The 19905-nt window shown below is 42.4% G+C and overlaps 1 protein-coding gene across 4 annotated transcripts in view; it reads left to right on the forward strand.

The window, feature by feature from the left end:
• Positions 1–19905, forward strand: part of atp8a2 (ATPase phospholipid transporting 8A2) — a 241996-nt gene that overhangs the window by 98673 nt on the left and 123418 nt on the right. For all 4 annotated transcript variants that reach the window (XM_061239651.1, XM_061239653.1, XM_061239652.1 and 1 more), the window contains one exon: positions 9042–9115. In XM_061239651.1, the coding sequence (XP_061095635.1) occupies positions 9042–9115 (74 nt within the window). The remainder of the gene's footprint in view (positions 1–9041; positions 9116–19905) is intronic.

Here is a 19905-nt window from a genome sequence, read left to right on the forward strand (position 1 = left end):
AGAAGCAATAAGCTAAAATATGCATGTCACATGTGCAGGAGTCGTGATCTGTCCTGTGAGAAATGCATGATTCCAAGAACTGAAAAAAGAAAGAACACACATGGTGCGTTTATACCGAGCTTATGCAGAAAATGTATTTACATTACATTTATTGCAATTATTGTAAGCTAGACTAGACGAGTACGCTAGCTACCTTGCATTTATTGCATGGCATTGGCTGATTATCACAGTTCAAGTTTGATCATTTGCACAGTTTCGCGGCAACATTTTTGCAGTATGTTTGGCAGACTTTTTTCCTCTCAGCAATATTTCCATATGTCAGACTTTTTTTGGAACCTTCTGCCAAAGTGTTCTTGACATTCACTCTCCAGTCTATCGTGGAGTTCAGTTGTCTATGCAGCATTAGCTGGCTATTGTTGACAGAATGTGAGAGGTGCTCCCCCTTTTAGCTATGCAAAATAAGACGAGGTAATGAAGACAAGAAAACTGTAGGCCTTCTTTTTTTAATGCTGGATTACTTTTTCCAAGGTGTCATGATAAAAAAATATTTGCAGTGGTGTCATTATTGTCAGTGTATTTTACCAAGATACATCGTGCAACTGCAGTACCATCCCATCCCTATTCCAAACATTTCTAGATTTTGATCATACCAAAATCCAGATGAGGACAACAATGAATGCCAAAAAACTTGTAAATGTTCTCATGTCACAGTTTAGTCCCCCTTCTGAATTCCTCTATTACTGCATATTTGTCACACTGAATGGTTTCAGATATGTAGACAAAATGTAATATTTGACTTGGAAACCCAAGTAGATACAAAATGCAAATTCAAAAATTATTATTTCATTTATTTAATGAATGAATTTAGCAAACACTCATATCACCCATGTGCCTACTTTTGCAGCAATAATAACAACCAAACGCTTCATAGAATTTGATATCAGTGAAACTAATAACTGGAACCCAATAGAGATTCTGTGGTAGAACCTTAAACAACCAGTTAATGCTTGAAAACCTGTTTGAAAATCTGTTTGAATTAAAGCAGTTCTGCTAAGGAGAGTAGGCTAAAAATTATCTACTGCAATGTGATTGACTGATACTGTTGGAAGTGCTTGGTTGCAATTATTGCTGCTAAAGGTGATGCAAGCAGTTATTAACTTTTAGGGGAAATCACTTTTGAATTGAATTTTTAATTGATTATCACAGGTTGATTTGGGTGGTTGATACATTTTTTAATTAAATAAATATGTTAAAAAAATATATATATAACTGTGTTCACACTGTGTTTGGTCCCCAAAAGATCTGAAACAAATCTGTGTGACAAATATGTGATAATAGAGGTAGGGGGAAAATACTTATTCACAGCACTGTATATATGAATAGCATTTTCCATGTTGGTGTAGTTTTGTTTGGTTTTTTATTTCTGGTTGACTGATAGTATCATATGTAAATGATTTGCTATTGCGCTATATCTTTGGTTCATTAGAATGCAAACAAGGGGCTTTTTAAAAGCAGTCACTCTCTGTGTCCCTCCTTCTTTTCTTCATCTTTGAGCAGCTTTAGTGAAACACAACTCCAAATAAGCGTTGTCAGTGGCCATGCTCCATGTTCTCTCAGTGTCTATGCAGTAGTTGCTTGTTACAGTCCCGGAGATACTTAAAATACTCCATCTATGTTTTCTCAGAAGGGGACCATAGCCACAACCTTGGGAGGTGCTGATCCATGTCCAAGCCACATCACATTCAGCTCCAAACCATTCCAGTGCTCATCAAAGGTCAGACTATGATGAGGCCAAAAGGACGACATCATCGCAAATAGCAGAGATGCCACACCTTTGTCCCTAAACCAGACATATTCCAGCCCTCGGCTGTGCCTTGAGATCTTATCCATAAATAACATGAACAAGAGGGGAGACGAGCACACCATTGGCAGAGTCTGACACTCCCGCTGAAATAGCTTGACTTAATGCAGAGAATGCAAACACAGCTCTTGCTCCAAGAGTACAGAGATGAAAGGCAATAGGGAACCTGGCACCCATAATCCCACAGCACCTCCCACAAGATACCCTGAGGAACACGGTCATATGCCTTGTCTAAGTTCACAGAACACATGTAGAATGGATAAGCAAATTCCCATGCCCCCTCTAATATTTGCGAGAGGGAAAAATCTGGTCTGAAGTTCTGTGGCCAGGACAGAATCATAATTTTTTTCTCCTGAATCTGAGGTTTGACAGTCATTCAGAACTCATTTGCTGCATCTTGGTATAGACTTTCCCAGGGAGGCTGAGGAGTGTGCTTGCCTGCCGATTGGCACCTTCCTGTCCCCCTTCTTAAAGATCGGAACCCCCACCCAAAAGCACTGCTCCTGACCCCCATGCGACACTGAGGATTGGTGTCAGCCATAACACTCCATCCGGATCCTTCAACATTTGTGGAATATTCTCATCCACCTCTGATGGTCTTTAACCACCCTAGTGACTTCTGCCACAGATGGGCTCTGATTCCCCTAACTTGCTCAGTCTCCTGATCAGAGGGTGTATTTGTCAGATTTAAGATTTCCTCAAAGTGTTCCTTCCACCTTTTGACAATATCCCCAGTTGAGGTAACAGTTTCACTGTCCTTGCTGAGAACAGCCTGGACGGTGTCCTGTTTTCCCTTTCTGACATGCCAAATGGTTTCCCAGAACCACTCAGGCCAACTGAAAATCCCTGTCCATGGCCTCTCCAAACTCAGCTTTTGCTTCTGTAACTGCATAACTGCAGCCTTTTTTGCTTGCCAGTACCTGTCAGCTGAGTTATCAGTGCCAGCCAGGCCTGGAAAGCCTCCTCCATCCACTTCACAGATTACTAGAGTTCACCACTGGGTACTTGTTGCCGCCAAGACATACACCAACTAGTTTATGACTAGAACCCCTTCTGGACAGTCTTCCCCAGGCGTTCCCAGCAAACTGTCACTACACGTTTGGGCCTACCTGGTCTGTCTGGCTGCTTCCCCTGCCGTCTGGACTAACTAACCACCAAATCAGTTCTCTCTCTTCACCAAAACATATGGGTGAAACATAGCTGCTGGTCCGATTAAACAACTGCAAAGTCAATCATCTACCTTTGACCCAAGGGGCTATATCTTCCAGAATCGACTTCACAAGGCGCATTGGTGCAGGCACTGGTGTGTGGCGCACTTGGCATGGCTACTGAATGTTGCCACTTTCATAAAGTCAAGGGAGGGGTACACAGATCAAGGTGTGTGGCGCAGGTGGAAAATGTGGTGGATATATTATTATTGGGTGTGGTGCACCTTGCTTCATTCATATCCAATATCCAACTACTTTCATTGCCATTAAGATCCATGCAAATTGCACCGGTTGGATTGGCAATTTCCATAGTCTCTATGAATACAATGGAAGATGAGGATAAGGCAATGTTTCTCCCAAGAAGTTATTTTGCAGCAGGTGTATACATTTCCGCGAACAAATCTCATAAATAAGAGAAATCCATGTGTGTGTATTTTCTTCTTCTAATGTCAATAAAACAATGCCTAAATGTTTATTATGGGCTAGTTTTAATTCCCCATTAAACCTGTAGCTCAATACTTTAAATGTGCTATTCTATAAGTAAGAAATGCTGACCCGTTTTTAAGAATTTTTTAAATTTTAGTAAACATGACCCAAAATTTGCATGACCCAAAAAATTTTACTTGATTTTTAGGCCACCCATTAATGTAGCCGGCCCTCCAGACCAACAATAATAATAACAAATAAAAAATATATATTCATATTTGAGCAAATATTTTTAATTCAGAAAGAAGATGCATGTCTTTGCTCTGACTGTAGACCACAGGTAGGACATTCCTGGCGATTACATTTCAGTCGGAAGTAGTGAAACACTTGCAACATGCTCCAACCAGGGCAAGTTTAAATGGCATTGTCCAAAAATTCTAAATCAACAGCACACTGGCTCGCAACATGCCAGACACCAGTCGGAAAATAGGGCCCAAGGTGTACCATTAAATTACATTACATTACATTATTGGCATTTGGCAGACGCTCTTATCCAGAGCGACGTACAACAAAGTGCATACCCATAACCAGGGCTAAGTGCTCTGAAGGACCCTAGAGGGAAGTACAATTTCAATTGCTACCCGTACAACAAAGATAAGGACCAGGGCCTATTTTTTTTTATTTTTTATTTTTTATTTTTTAAACAACAAAAACAAACAACAAAGCAAATTGACCAAACTTAACTATCCAAATACTGCTTACCTAGCCAACTAAAAATACCGAAACACTACGTAAATCACAAAGACAACAATTAAGGATCACAGGGAGGTAGGGAGGGATGGGGAGAGGTGCTGCTTGAAGAGGTGCGCCTTCAGTTTGCGCTTGAAGGTGGGGAGAGATTGTACTGTTCTGACCTCAAGGTGTCGATACCGTACCAGCCCAGGCAACCTGGAAGGAGCGACCAAAGAGGTAGGACTCAATCCAGTCCAGGGCTGTGCCACAGATGCCCATTGCTGACAGGGCGGACAGGAGGATGGAGTGATCCACAGTGTCGAAGGCAGCAGAGAGATCTAGAAGAATGAGGACAGAGGAGAGGGAGGCTGCTCGTGCGGCATGGAGCGACTCACTGACGGAAAGGAGCGCGGCCTCTGTCGAGTGGCCCGATCTGAAGCCAGACTGATGCGGGTCTAGCAGGTTGTTGTTAGAAAAGAAAGAAGAAAGTTGAGTAGAAGCAGCTCATTCTATGGTTTTAGAAAGAAAAGGAAGAAGAGATACCGGGCGGTAGTTCAGGATGATGGAGGGATCCAGGGTAGGCTTTTTTAGCAATGGAGTGATGTGGGCCCTCTTGAAGGATGCTGGAAAACAGCCGGAAGACAGGGAGGAGTTGACAAGGGAGGTGACAAATGGGAGAATGTCTGGTGTGATAGTCTGGAGAAGAGAAGAGGAGATAGGGTCAAGGGCACAGGTTGTAGGGCGGTGGGAGAGCAGGAGTTGAGTCTGTAAGGGGGGAGAAAGTGGAAAAGGAAGGGATGGGCCTAGAGGGGGGGAAGGGCACAGTAAGGGGGGCGGTGGTTGTAAAGCATCTGCGGATGACTGTAACCTTCCCATCGAAAAAGTCAGCAAAGTCATCAGCAGCGAAGGAGGACTGCGGTGGAGGAGGCGGTGCGTTGAGGAGAGAGGAGAAAATGGAGAACAGTTTCCGGGGGTTAGAAGCGGAGTTCTGAATTTGTGTCTGATAGTATTTTGCTTTGGCGGCAGTGACAGCAGAAGAGAATGCCACCAGGAGAGACTGGTAAATTGTGCGGTCTGAAGGGTCTCTGGATTTTCCCAATTTCCTCTCCGCTGCGCGGAGGCTGGTCCTGGAGGTACGGAGGGTGTCAGATATCCAAGGACTGGGAGGGGATGTGCAAGGTGGCTTTGAGACAGGGGGAGTGGAGGTTACGGTGGGCTGAGGAAGTGTGGGTGGGAGGAGGGGGAGGAGGATGGGGAGGAAGAGGGAGGGAGAATGAGATGAAGTGGTGATCAGATGTATGCAGAGGGGTAACCATGAAATCGGAGCATGAGCAGTTCCTCACAAAGACAAGGTCTAGGACATTGCCCGCCTTGTGGGTTGGAGGAGAGTGTTGCAGGGAGAGGCCGAAGGAGTGGATTAGCGGTAGGAAGGCAGCAGCCTGGGAGGCTTCAGGTGGATGTTGAAGTCTCCAAGGAGAATCAGTGGGGTGCCATCCTCAGGGAAGGAGCTGAGAAGGGTGTCTAGCTCATCAAGAAAGTTTCCCAAGGGCCCTGGAGGACGGTAGATAACTGCAATGAAGAGGTTAGTAGGGTAGGATACTGCAACAGAATGGAATTCAAAAGTGGATATGGACAGGTCAGAGAGGGGGAGAAGAGAGAATTTCCATGAGGGGGAAATTAAAAGACCAGTACTACCGCCACGGCCAGAAGGCTGGGGAGTGTGCGAGACGGAGAAGGAGGATGAGAGGGCATCGGAAGTGGCGGTGTTGTCAGGTGTGATCCAGGTCTCCGTGAGGGCAAGGAATTGTACGGACTGGAGGGAGGCATATGCAGGGATGAAGTCAGCCTTCCGAGTGGCAGACTGGCAGTTCCATAGTTCCCCTGTGACAGCAAAGTCCTCACAGGGGGTCAGCGGGGGGTAGCTGAGGTTCGAGGGGTTCCGACGCCGTGGAGGCCCACGTCGCAGGGGGGGTCTTCGAGGGAGAGAGCAGACTGGGATGAGGTGAAACATAACATCACAAACTGGGACGGAGCGACGCTAGCGTTGCTCTGACACGCCTATTTAAATCGCCTACAATTGCTCACAAGCAATATCAAATCAAAGCTAATCTACTGATTAATTCCACAGCTATTTAAGCTATTTAAGACAAATATTCAATCACTCTACAGGTATGCAACTAGTAGAAGTGATTAACAGCGATCGAGACAAACAAACTGGCTCAAGCCCTAACCCTTGCTGTTCAAATTAGCAATTTAAAATCAAACGTTACCGCGTCTAGAGGAAAATCCACAGCGATACTAGAACACCTGGTTGGAATGATACACTTACCAAGTACACTTTTGAACACACTTTGAACATATTAGTCATGGACAATCCATGAGCAGTGCTGAAGTCAAATAACATTACAACGTTCAGATCAGAGAGGCCGTTCTTCCCAATCATGCCCCTCCAATTTTCCCAGTCATTACCAAACTGATCATTGAGGTCTCCTGGTAAGACTATGGAGTCAGTAAGTAGGACCTTTTCCAGCACCCCTCCCACAGAAGGCTGAATACTCTGATGCATAAGCACATACAGTGGTGTGAAAAAGTGTTTGCCCCCTGCCTGATTTCTTATATTTTTGCATGTTTGTCACACTTAAATGTTTCAGATCAAACAAATTTAAATATTAGTCAAAGACAACACAAGTAAACACAAAATGCAGTTTTTAAATGAAGGTTTTTATTATTAAGGGAGAAAAAAAAATCCAAACCTACATGGCTCTGTGTGAAAAAGTGATTGCCCCCTAAACCTAATAACTGGTTGGGCCACTCTTGGCAGCAACAACTGCAATCAAGCGTTTGCGATAACTTGCAATGAGTCTTACAGCACTGTGGAGGAATTTTGGCCCACTCATCTTTGCAGAATTGTTGCAATTCAGCCACATTGGAGGGTTTTCGAGCATGAACCGCCTTTTTAATGTCATGCCACAGCATCTCAATAGGATTCAGGTCAGGACTTTGACTAGGCCACTGCAAAGTCTTCATTTTGTTTTTCTTCAGCCATTCAGAGGTGGACTTGCTGGTGTGTTTTGGATCATTGTCCTGCTGCAGAACCCAAGTTCGTTTCAGCTTGAGGTCACGAACAGATGGCCGGACATTCTCCTTCAGGATTTTTTGGTAGACAGCAGAATTCATGGTTCCATTCATCACAGCAAGTCTTCCAGGTCCTGAAGCAGCAAAACAGCCCCAGACCATCACACTACCACCACCATATTTTACTGTTGGTATGATGTTCTTTTTCTGAAATGCGGTGTTACTTTTACGCCAGATGTAATGGGACACACACCTTCCAAAAAGTTCAACTTTTGTCTCGTCAGACCACAGAGTATTTTCCCAAAAGTCTTGGGGAACATTAAGATGTTTTCTGGCAAAATTGAGACGAGCCTTAATGTTATTTTTGCTCAGCAGTGGTTTTCGTCTTGGAACTCTGCCATGCAGGCCATTTTTGCCCAGTCTCTTTCTTATGGTGGAGTCATGAACACTGACCTTAACTGAGGCAAGTGAGGCCTGCAGTTCTTTGGATGTTGTTGTGGGGTCTTTTGTGACCTCTTGGATGAGTAGTTGCTGCGCTCTTGGGGTAATTTTGGTCGGCCGGCCACTCCTGGGAAGGTTCACCACTGTTCCATGTTTTCGCCATTTGTGGATAATGGCTCTCACTGTGGTTCGCTGGAGTCCCAAAGCTTTAGAAATGGCTTTATAACCTTTTCCAGACTGATAGATCTCAATTACTTTCTTTGTCATTTGTTCCTGAATTTCTTTAGATCTCGGCATGATGTCTAGCTTTTGAGGATCATTTGGTCTACTTCACTTTGTCAGGCAGGTCCTATTTAAGTGATTTCTTGATTGAGAACAGGTGTGGCAGTAATCAGGCCTGGGTGTGGCTAGAGAAATTGAACTCAGGTTTGATAAACCGCAGTTAAGTTATGTTTTAACAGGGGGGGCAATCACTTTTTCACACAGGGCCATGTAGGTTTGGATTTTTTTTCTCCCTTAATAATAAAAACCGCATTTTGTGTTTACTTGTGTTGTCTTTGACTAATATTTAAATTTGTTTGATGATCTGAAACATTTAAGTGTGACAAAGATGCAGACCAGACAAAGAAAGACCACTGTATAACAGCCAGCACTGTCTGTAGAGGTACAGCCCAACTATATCTAGTACCTCCCAACCTGACATAGCAGCTCACAGCCTTGCTCACCTGCGGACACCACCCCCATGCCCGGATCCAGGGATGGGTCCTGGTAATCCTATTTCAGGCAGGGTAAACTGAATTTTACCATTCAGTAGCGGTTACAGTGTGGAGCAGTGCTCAGAATATATCATGTTGCATGCAGTTGAATAAATAAAATTAGCATTTAAACAGAGTATACATTTGCAGATTCACTCCAAGCCTGGTAGGAGGAGAGGAGGAAAATGGTAAGAAAAGGCAAAGAGGGGAGGAAGAAAAGGGAGAAGAAGGGAGGAAGGAGGACACTGAGTGACAGGTGCATTTGGCTGCCATATATGCTAAAGCTAATAATGAAGGGGTGGATTTTAGGCATGGAACCTCAAAACATTTCATAAACCTGGACACTTAGATCTGGTGGCAATGGCAATGTTTGATTTGTATTCTGTCAGTGTTTGTCTGTGCTAATCATATTATCTTACATGTGTCTCTAACCCACTCTCACAGCCAGTTCAGGAAGCTTTTTTGTCAACCATCTCACAGTACCTCCCACTTTCTATCTTGCACATTATCCTTCCTAATGCAATGTTGTTCCATGACCACCAGGTGGCTGTTGGAGACATTGTGAAGGTCACCAATGGCCAGCATCTCCCTGCTGACATGGTCATTATGTCCTCCAGGTCAGACACCACTATGTTTGTTTGTTTGTTTGTTTGTTTGTGTGTGTGTGTGTGTGTGTGTGAGAGAGAGAGAGAGAGAGAGAGAGAGAGAGAGAGAGAGAGAGAGTGAGAGAGAGAGAGAGAGAGAGAGAGAGTGAGAGAGTGAGAGAGTGAGAGTGAGAGTGAGAGTGAGAGTGAGAGTGAGAATTTATGTGAATGTGTGTTTCTGTATTTGATTAGCAGCAAGGTAGTTATGTTTGTATTGTCAGATTACACATATCCTGAGAGTTAAGAACATTATTTTCTAATTAGACAATTAAGCAATTATTCATCGGCTTGCACATCAAAATTCAGTGTGGGGCCAACTGTTTACGTCTACTTATGTCTAGGAATTGGGTACTGGTTGTCTAGTATGGAAGAAACACATTTGCACATGAAATAAATGCCCCAGACAAAGCTGAAGAAGATACTGCATGTACAGCTGAACTGACTGTAGAATTAAGTGCTACAAAGCTTGAGATATGTTGGAACAAGCCATGACAAGAAGGGCTGTTGTGCCTTTCACAGTGACCAGGATGTCACAGAGGTGGGCTCTTTATACCTGGAGCAATTAACCGGCAGATATCTGCTATATGTGCTCACCTGATACAGTGTTCAGTTATGGACTCCAATAGTCAAGTTGAAATATTTCTAAAAACACTTCATACATGCATATATTTATTTTGTTCACAATTTGATGGGTATAGAGACAGTCTTTGTCATTCAAGTGAATTGAATCGCCACTCTATGAGTGTGATACTAAAAATAAAATACTTGCTAAAATGCTAAAAATACTTGAATACAGGTTTTTAGGGTGGCCAGCGTTCATTTCTACTTATTTAGGGATCTAAGATGCGAAGGTGCTGGAACCCTACAGATTTTGTATGATTTTTTAAATTATTATTTTTCTTTGCTGAAACTGAATAGGCATCAAAATAGTAATGTTACAAAACATGAAGATATACTGCTACTGAGGTTATCGCAATGACACCTTTCGGCTACATTCAATAATTAATCCCATTATACCGAAAAGAGATCACTAGGGGCGCGGTGGTGCAACAGGCTAAGATGCAGCAGACTTGCGGTTGCAGTTCGCTGCAGTTGCACACCGGGGACTAGGGTTCGATTCCCGGTCCTGCCAAAAAGCCAAGTTTGGCCGGCTCGTGGAGCGGCATAATTGGCTCGCCGCTCCAGAGGGAGGGTCTTGGCAGGGTTCGCACAATAAGCAACTCGGACGCCTTGGAACCACGGACACGATTAGAGAGATGATACGTCTTGAAGAAGGCGTGTCACTCTTCCTCGGCCTGCCAGGGGGCAAGGTGTGGACAGTATATCTAACACTAACTCAAATTGAATTAGAGGAGGGTATAATTGGCTACTAAATTGGGAGAAAAAGGGAAAAATCATAAATACATTTATCGAAAGAAAAGGGATCACCTATTATCACTACACCCAGTTCACATCAAACTAAAGCTACAAACATAGCGCCTACCCATCAATCGGTTAGCCTAATAGCCAGTCTCAGAATATTTTTAATATCTGACCTCAATATCACAAGCCAATATGAGCCATTAATGCCACTTCCATGCAAAGCCTTAATGAAGAAAACAAAGGCTATCACCAGATCTATAGAACAGAAACCAGAAGAAGAGCAGAAATAATAATCATAAATATAGCTGCACAGCAGCAATACACAGTGTCCAAGCAGGCAGAGCAAGTATTTTTTAAGTATTATTTTTTTTGTTGCTAACAATGCTAAATAACCAATTATTTTATAGTGGCCATGTTTTTAAGCTATTCACTCCTGTTCAAGTTCTGTCTTGTTCAGAACGACATTGCCTTTGATGTAGGCCGAATGCAATGTCTGGAATGAATTAGAGTTGCTTAAATGTAGAAGCCCAGATGCCTCTATTTCATTGGCTCGCCATTCCGCCATTTTTTTATGCATCAACTATTGCTTCACAATGTATTTGGAAACTCATCCATAGATGATAGGCAAATCTAACATCAATCAGATGTACGGTTCATCAGGAGATTTTGTGTTTTTCTGAAAATAATTTCACAATAGTGGAAATCTAACCAGATGCATTTTATTGGCCCAATAATATTTGTTTGTTGTGAACAGGGGAATCTATCAGTCTTAGTCCCATGTCTCACAAAGTTGGTTCAAAGGTTATGGCTTTTTTTTTATGGTTACATTTTCAAACATGCTCTATAGAGCCACCACTAGGCCAATTGATGCCATATTCTAACTGATCGCTGAATATAATAATAATAGATAATTTCACGCATCCCTAACAGGCCTACCAAGTTCACCAGAGTGTTTGGGAGATATAAGCATTCAAAGGGGAGAAGAAAAATAATATAGCTGCAAGCAGAAATTCCCCAGATCCAAGCAACATAAGACTCAGCAATCATAGACTGTTCCAGTAGACATGCTGGACCATGCTATTAACCTCGGGACCTGTTTGACAGAACAGTGATTTGAGCAATATGAGCAAGGTTTGTGGAATTGTAAAATGTGTTTAGTGTGTTTGAAATGCGAAAGTAGAGTATGTGTGTTGCACGTTGTTTGGAAGATAAGCTGTTGTTTTGTGTAAACTTACAAGTTGTGAAAATTGTTTTTTGTGGATTTTCAATGTATTTCTTTGGTTGTGACATATGAAGTGGTTGTATGTAGGATGCAGTGTTGTCATATGTTTCTGCTATATCTGCTATAGTTGTTAGTGAATGCTAGTATGTGTTGGAGTATGTAATATGAGAAAAGGAAAGAAAATAAAGAAATGTGTGTGTGAATGCTGGGTTTTGTAGCTGTGTGTTCTGCTGAAAAAGAGGTTGAATTTGGAGAGTTAGATGTATGATATAGGATGTTGGATGTTTCTGGGGTAATATTCTGGATTGGTGAGGTTGAGAGGTAATTAGGGTTCAATTTTTTTGATTGAGTGGTGCAACTGTATATTACTGCTGTTGTAGTTAACGATTTGTAACACATTTCTTACACTATTTTAGGATGAAAGTATAAAGAATGTATGAAGACTGTTGTGTGGCTACGTGTTCTGTTCAAAAAGAAAGTGAGTGTATGTATGAGCTGGGTATATATGGAGGGAATATTGAATATTTGACTCTATGCTATAGCACCAACTGTCCTACTGATATTTTAATTGTGATCAGCCTGAGCAGTTTGAACATTAATCATGAGTTTTGATTCATGCTGCTGTTATAGGCCTTTATATGCCCTATATAATAGCAATCAAACAGCTTTGCAGCTTGAACACAAAAATTGCTCAAGCTTCTACATTTCTAATTTGATTGACACCATTCAATGTAGAAATAGCAGCGCCACCAGATAAGCAGGCAGTAGATACTGGAAGTAGGCAGTGGAGAGGTTAGATTCTGATAAATAAGCATTGTGTTTGTGTATACTTACCCAATGGTGTTTCAAAATGATCTTCTATAAAGCAATAATCTGTGGAGTACGATGTGGTACAGTAATATTGCACTACTTCCAAAGGGACTTGGTCTCAATGTGCTTTCTCTGTTTATTTTTTTTTTAAAGATATTTTTTAGGCCTTTTTTTTTTCTTCAGCTTTATTGGACAGTATATAGAGACAGGAAGAACGGGGGCGAGAGACAGGGAAAGACATGCGACAAATTGTCAGACGGTCAGATTCGAACCGTTGACGTCGCGGCTCACAATGAGGTTGTGGTCAGTGCTCTGCAGGCTGCGCCACCGAGACACCCCTGCTCCCTGCTCCCTGCTTTCCAGGCTCCAGCCCCCCTGTGACCCTGTTCAGGATAAGCGGGTTAGGTTAATGAATGAATGAATGAATTAATGAATGAATGAATGAATGAACATAGTTATAAATGTTGATCATATGCTATTGTCCTTTTGGAATTAGCCTAATATTATAAATTATTTATGGTTTAAATTATCGCCTGTTATGTAACTTTGCCTGAATATATTGCTAATTATAATTTAATTTACAAATGCTAACATTATATACTTACATCATGCCATGATCCAGGCTGCTAAGGGTACTCCATTAATAGTAATTATTCATGCACAATGAAGAAAGCCCCCGCCATGTTGCCAGTTATAATTTAAAGCCAGCTTCCCCCTGAAATCATATTCACCTTGCTAGTGAGACTTAAGGCTGTTATACGTTTATTTTACGCATCAATAGGTACAGATACATTCAGTTATTGAAAGCCTAGTAATTTAATCTTTTATTATTTTGTCTTAGTGTAAAGTGTGGCCTCGGCTGCCTGGCGGGTGGTGATGCCCATCGCTGGGTGGGTTTCGGTGGGCTGAAAAGTCCAGAGCCATTTTTCTTTCCCTGAGTGGATTTAAATGATTAAATACCAAGCTTGCATAGCATCCAATAATGGACCCCCCTAATGTGCAACCAAAGACAAAACTACCAAATGAAGTTTGAAGCCAGATACTCAATTTTCTATGGGTAAAATGGGCAATTCCAATAATGCTCAGAAGCATTACACTGAAGGACAAAAACCTGGCTCCTTGTATGACATGAAACATCACAGAGAAAGACATAAGGCCACATTTTCTGGAAGTTTTACGAAACAAAATTAAACCAGGGAAGATCATAACACAGGCATTCAAGCTGTTCACATCAGTGAGTGACTCGTTATGAACTGTTGCTCCTACAAAGAAAAAAGAAAAACATAATGTACAATTAAATAATTAATGAATATGAATGATATGGCTTACTAAACTGAACTGAGCAATTTTCTTTCAAGTGCACATGTTGTGTATGCGACTTTTACCTTGCTTATTTGAATTTGAACTTGACCCGAATACTTGAACAGGATTTTTAGGCTACCTATAGATGTAGCCAGCCCTTCAGACAAAAAATAATAAGAACACATCTTGTTGTTTATCGGTCTCTTCGACATTGAGCACAACCCGATGATATTAGCATGAAAGATATGCACTGGAGCAAAGATATGGATACACTGCAGTTTAGTTCTCTTAATAGTAAGACAGTCTGCTCAGTGATGTTGTTAGTAACCATATCATGGTAGGTGTAATGCTCACTGCTTGTTTCAAACAAATGGTAATTATGTCTTCACATATACATTGATATTACATTTATTACATATTACTTATTATGTCAAGAGAGCAAAATATCGAATTAATAGTCAAACAGAGTTTACAAATGCAGTCTATCTGTAATTTGTGCCAGTAAGCGCTACTGTAGCTATCATTTTAACTACTGTCACGTATTAAAAGGAAAAGATTGTTCAAGTTGCGTTATGCCATTCTTCTCTTTATAGACGGGTATAAGAAAAAGAATGAAATACCGTACTCGAGCGATCATAGTCTACATTAAAATTAAAAATATAAATAAATACAGGAATTAAAATGATAAAATAAACAGTGAACAATAAAGAAACAATGCATTTTCCTGCTTGTGGAATTTGTGAAAACTGAAACTTGTGAAACTGTCTGACTGGAAAATTGCAATAAGCTACACCAAATTAGCAATGAGCTGCTCACTCTTGACTGACACACCCTGAGCAACGGCTCTCCTCCCACTTCGGCACACTGCGAGTCCCAAAATTGGATTGTCCGGAAAATGCTAAATGAACAGCCCGCCAGCTTGCAACATGGCAGACGCCGGCCAGAAATATGGTCCATACTGTTGGGAGCTTCATCTTTTCAGTCTAAAAACAAATTTAACCTCATGAATAGATATATTTTCTAAGCAGCAGACCTGGGTTTAAATAGCACTTGTAATGGATTCAAATCCATTGAATTTTGTATTGGAACAAATTAAATAATCTGAAATGTGTAAACGTCACCCATCCCTTGCCGTGTAACATGCACCATGGATGATCAAAAGAGCATAGAAAAGGACGCCAATCAGCCACAACATAAAAGCACCTGTTTAAATGACTTCTTTCATGATAGCAAATGCTTTAAACTGTATGAACTTGTCTATAAACCCTCAATATTTAATTATATGATATGTGTACTTATATAAGCGTATAATCATAAGTGAATTGCATTCAAAAGTTAAAGGTACAATAGGTAAGATTCTTGTGTTAAAACATTGCTACAAGACCATTGTAAATCCCTTGCTATCATTGAAAAAGGCTCCCTAACATGTTGACTCACCCTCTGCCTGTGTTTATAGTCCTTCAATTTGGGTTTCAAAGTGTGCATTTATCAGGCTGTCACTCTGTATCAAAACATTGTACAGTTGTACAACAATTCAAGCTCATTGGTTGAAAATTCTAACTGCCACAGCCAATGGCATGGGGGCTTATTCTGATTGTTCGTGTAGCTGCACAAATTGCACTCGCTGCAAAGACAAGCGATCACTCAAACTCACTGTATACTATTGCTTATTACCCAAGCAAAGACTACATATCTTGTTATAAAACAATACCAGTTTGTTATCGGCAGCAACAAGCACATTAGCTATAGTTAGCTTGACGAATTTACAAATATACACTTACGATAAAATATATGCAATGCGAACATAGTAGGAATTGCACAAGCGTGGTGCTTCAGGTGGATATTTGTACATTTGGGAAGCAAACTAGTAATAGCTAATTTAATTGTTGTTACTGATAGCAAACTAGTATTGTTTTCGAACTAGATAAGCAATAGTATACAGAATTTCAGTGATCGCTTCTCTGGAGTGCGATTTGGGTAGTTTCATGTTCCTTTTATAACATTCGTATAGCTGCCCAAATTGCACTCCACACAAGCGATCACTGAAACTCTGTATACTAATGGTTATTATCCTAGAGAATAATTAATATCTAGTTATAAAACCTGTTGTGGTTTGAGGTTGTTTGTTGTTGCAATTCCTCTCTTGACCATTAGGAGTCCAAAATTGCCTATTGTACCTTTACATTTTTAAATGAAAATGGAAATCTTGTTCGCTCATTGGGAGGGGGGAGGGGGGAAATTGTTTTGTTACTTAAATATCTTGGTACATACCACATCTATATTAACGGGTGCTTCAGGACAAGTAGAATTTTTCATATTAAAAAACAATAAAGACCTGCCCATGGGATCTATTCCTACATAAGTTTCATGACATGCAGTACCATGTAATTCCAATGGAGGGAAGAACAAAGAACGGTGAAACTGATGGAGGATTAGTGATGGTTAAATATGACGGGTTGTCTTTATTTTTAAAAATATGATAAATTCTACAGGTCCTGGAGCATCTGTGAAGATAGACATGATCATGAACACCAGTACTTACCAAGATATTTAAATAACAATGCCCCCCCCCCCCCCCATGATCTTCATTTTCATTTAAAAATGTAACTTTTGAATACAATTCACTCATGATTATCACACATATCATACATGAAATATTACGTGTTTATAGACAAGTTTATACAGTTTAAAGCTTTTTTTGACCATGATAAAACTGGTTTAAGCAGGTGGTTGTAATGTTGTGGCTGATCGGGTATTTGAATCCAAATCAGATGTAAGGGAGCGGGGTTGGGGGACCATATGCAACTGAGAGGGGTTCTAAAAGTTACCCACATTACATGAAACATTTTTTCACAAACTTTCCAATTTCAGCACAATGGCACACATTGGAATGTACAATATATGCAACAGGAACAAGTCATAGAAATGGTATAGTAATGGTTTTATTGGCATACAACCATAGAAAATTAAAATTATAAACTAAAATGCTTGTACTCTTATACAGTAAAATGGATGTAGTTTACAGTGAAAAAAGGTAGTGGAAGTCACAGATGCAGTAATGCTGGTTTTCGTATCCACGGTCTACTTCATCTTCACATCACACTATATGCCCTCTCTTGCTGCTGTATAGGCTGGGGAAGGAACCTCTGCATGCCTGATCCATCCCTGGTAATCATCCAGGCATCCAGCATCCATCCTCTATGTTGAATGGCATCACAAATTCATATTCCTCTCCTCTCTATTGTTCTATTCAATAATCTGTTCACAATAAAAAGCACAATCTATTATCAACTTCAATCAGCACTTTGTTTCTATAACTATTCTGAAAATCTTTTAGGGTTTTGAATGCATTTAAATATACTGTAGTATTTGTGCCATTGCAACTTAAGTGTATCAGTTTTGAAAAAGTGTGTGAAAATACTTGCAAATTAGGCTGTAGAAATGTAAAACAAATTGGCGCTTGATCCTGACTAAGAAAGTGTTTCGAAAACTACATCAAGTGTTTCGAAAACTACATCCATTGAATACATTTTCTGTCAAAGTAATGAAAGAATTATTCACATTTTGGTCTACATAGAATGCTTTTGTGCCAACTGTTGTACCAAAGTGTATCTATACATTTTGTTAGCTGTATACATTATATTACATTATTGGCATTTGGCAGACGCTCTTATCCAGAGCGACGTACAACAAAGTGCATATCCATAACCGGGGATAAGTTCCCTGAAAGACCCTAGAGGGAAGTACAATTTGAACTGCTACCTGTACAACAAAGATAAGGACGAGGGCCAATTTATTTATTTATTTATTTTAAACAAGAAACAAACAAACAGAGCAAAAGTGACCAAAGTTAACTATCAAAACACTGCTTACCTAGCCAACTAAAAAATACCGATACACAAAGCAAGTCACAGAGACAACAATTAAGGTTCACAGGAAGGTAGGGAGGGATGGGGAGAGGTGCTGCTTGAAGAGGTGTGTCTTCAGCTTGCGTTTGAAGGTGGGGAGAGTTCTGACCTCAACGGGGAGTTCGTTCCACCACCGTGGAGCCAGAACAGACAGCAGTCGTGAGCGTGAGGTGGAGGTTCGGAGAGGGGGAGGTGCCAAGCGGCTTGTGGAGGCTGAACGAAGAGGTCTGGCAGGGGTGTAGGGTCTGATGATTTTTTGTAGATAAGCTGGGGAAGACCCCTTAACTGCTTGGAAGGCTAGCACCAATGTTTTGAATTTGATGCGAGCCATGACAGGCAGCCAGTGGAGGGAAGTAAGCAGGGGGGTGACGTGCGAGTATTTGGGAAGTTTGAAGACCAGACGAGCTGCTGCATTCTGGATAGGTTGGAGGGGTCTGATGGCGGATGCTGGGAGGCCAGCCAAGAGGGAATTGCAGTAGTCCAGGCGGGACAGAACCATCGCTTGGACCAGGAGCTGGGTCGAGTAGGGGGTGAGAAAGGGGCGGATTCTCCGTATGTTGTATGGGAAGAACCTGCATGACCGGGTCACCGCCGCAATGTTCTCGGAAAGGGACAGTCTGCTGTCCATCACCACGCCGAGGTTCCTTGCACTGGGTGACGGCGTGAGTGTGGTATCCCCGAGGGAAATGGAGAGATCCAGATGGGGAGAGGTATTAGTAGGGATGAATATCTTTTCAGTCTTGCCTGGGTTGAGCTTTAGATGGTGGTTGTCCATACAGCTCTGGATGTCCCTCAGGCAAGCAGAGATACGGGCTGAAACCTGCGTATCAGACGGCGGGAACGAGACGAAGAGTTGGGTATCGTCCACGTAGCAGTGATAGGATAGCCCATGTGCAGTGATCACAGGGCCAAGGGAGCGAGTGTAAAGAGAAAAAAGAAGCGGGCCTAGGACTGAGCCCTGGGGAACTCCTGTGGCGAGGGGCCGAGGTGTCGATACCGAACCAGCCCAGGCAACCTGGAAGGAGCGACCAGAGAGGTAGGACTCAATCCAGTCCAGGGCTGTGCCACAGATGCCCGTTGCTGACAGGACAGACAGGAGGATGGAGTGATCCACAGTGTCGAAGGCAGCAGAGAGATCTAGAAGAATGAGGACAGAGGAGAGGGAGGCTGCTCGTGCGGCATGGAGTGACTCACTGACGGAGAGGAGCGCAGTCTCTGTCGAGTGGCCCGATCTGAAGCCAGACTGATGGGGGTCTAGCAGGTTGTTGTTAGAAAAGAAAGAAGAAAGTTGAGTAGAAGCGGCTCGTTCGATAGTTTTAGAAAGGAAAGGAAGAAGAGATACCGGGCGGTAGTTCTGGATGATGGAGGGATCCAGAGTAGGCTTTTTTAGCAGCGGAGTGATGTGGGCCCTCTTGGAGGATGCCGGAAAACAGCCGGAAGACAGGGAGGAGTTGACAAGGGAGGTGACAAATGGGAGAATGTCAGGTGTGATAGTTTGGAGAAGAGAAGAGGGGATAGGGTCAAGGGCACAGGTTGTGGGGCGGTGGGAGAGCAGGAGTTAAGAAACATCAGAGTCTGTAAGGGGGGAGAAAGTGGAAAAGGAAGGGATGGGCCTAGAGGGGGGGAAGGGCACAGTGAGGGGGGCGGTGGGTGTAAAGGATCTGCAGATGACTGTGACCTTCTCATCGAAGAAATCAGCAAAGTCATCAGCAGCGAAGGAGGACTGAGGAGGAGGAGCCGGTGCGTTGAGGAGAGAGGAGAAAATAGAGAAAAGTTTCCGGGGGTTAGAACCGGAGTTCTGAATTTGTGTTTGATAGTATTTAGCTTTGGCGGCATTGACAGCGGAAGAGAATGCCGCCAGGAGAGACTGGTAAGTTGTGAGGTCTGAAGCGTATCTGGATTTCCCCCACTTCCTCTCCGCTGCGCGGAGGCTGGCCCTGGAGGTACGGAGGGTGTCAGATATCCAAGGGGACGGGGGGGATGTGCGAGGCGGCTTTGAGACAGGGGGACAGAGGGAGTCAAAAGCAGAGGAGAGAGATGAAAGAAGGGCGGCAGATGCAGAGGGGAGTTTGGAGAAGGATTCGAGAGGGGGGAGTGAGGCGGTGACAGTGGTGGCAAAGGAAGAGGGTGAGAGGGAGCGGAGGTTACGGCGGGCTGAG

This window comes from Conger conger, chromosome 4 (genome assembly GCF_963514075.1).
Source record: "Conger conger chromosome 4, fConCon1.1, whole genome shotgun sequence".
Taxonomy (NCBI): Eukaryota; Metazoa; Chordata; class Actinopteri; order Anguilliformes; family Congridae; genus Conger; species Conger conger.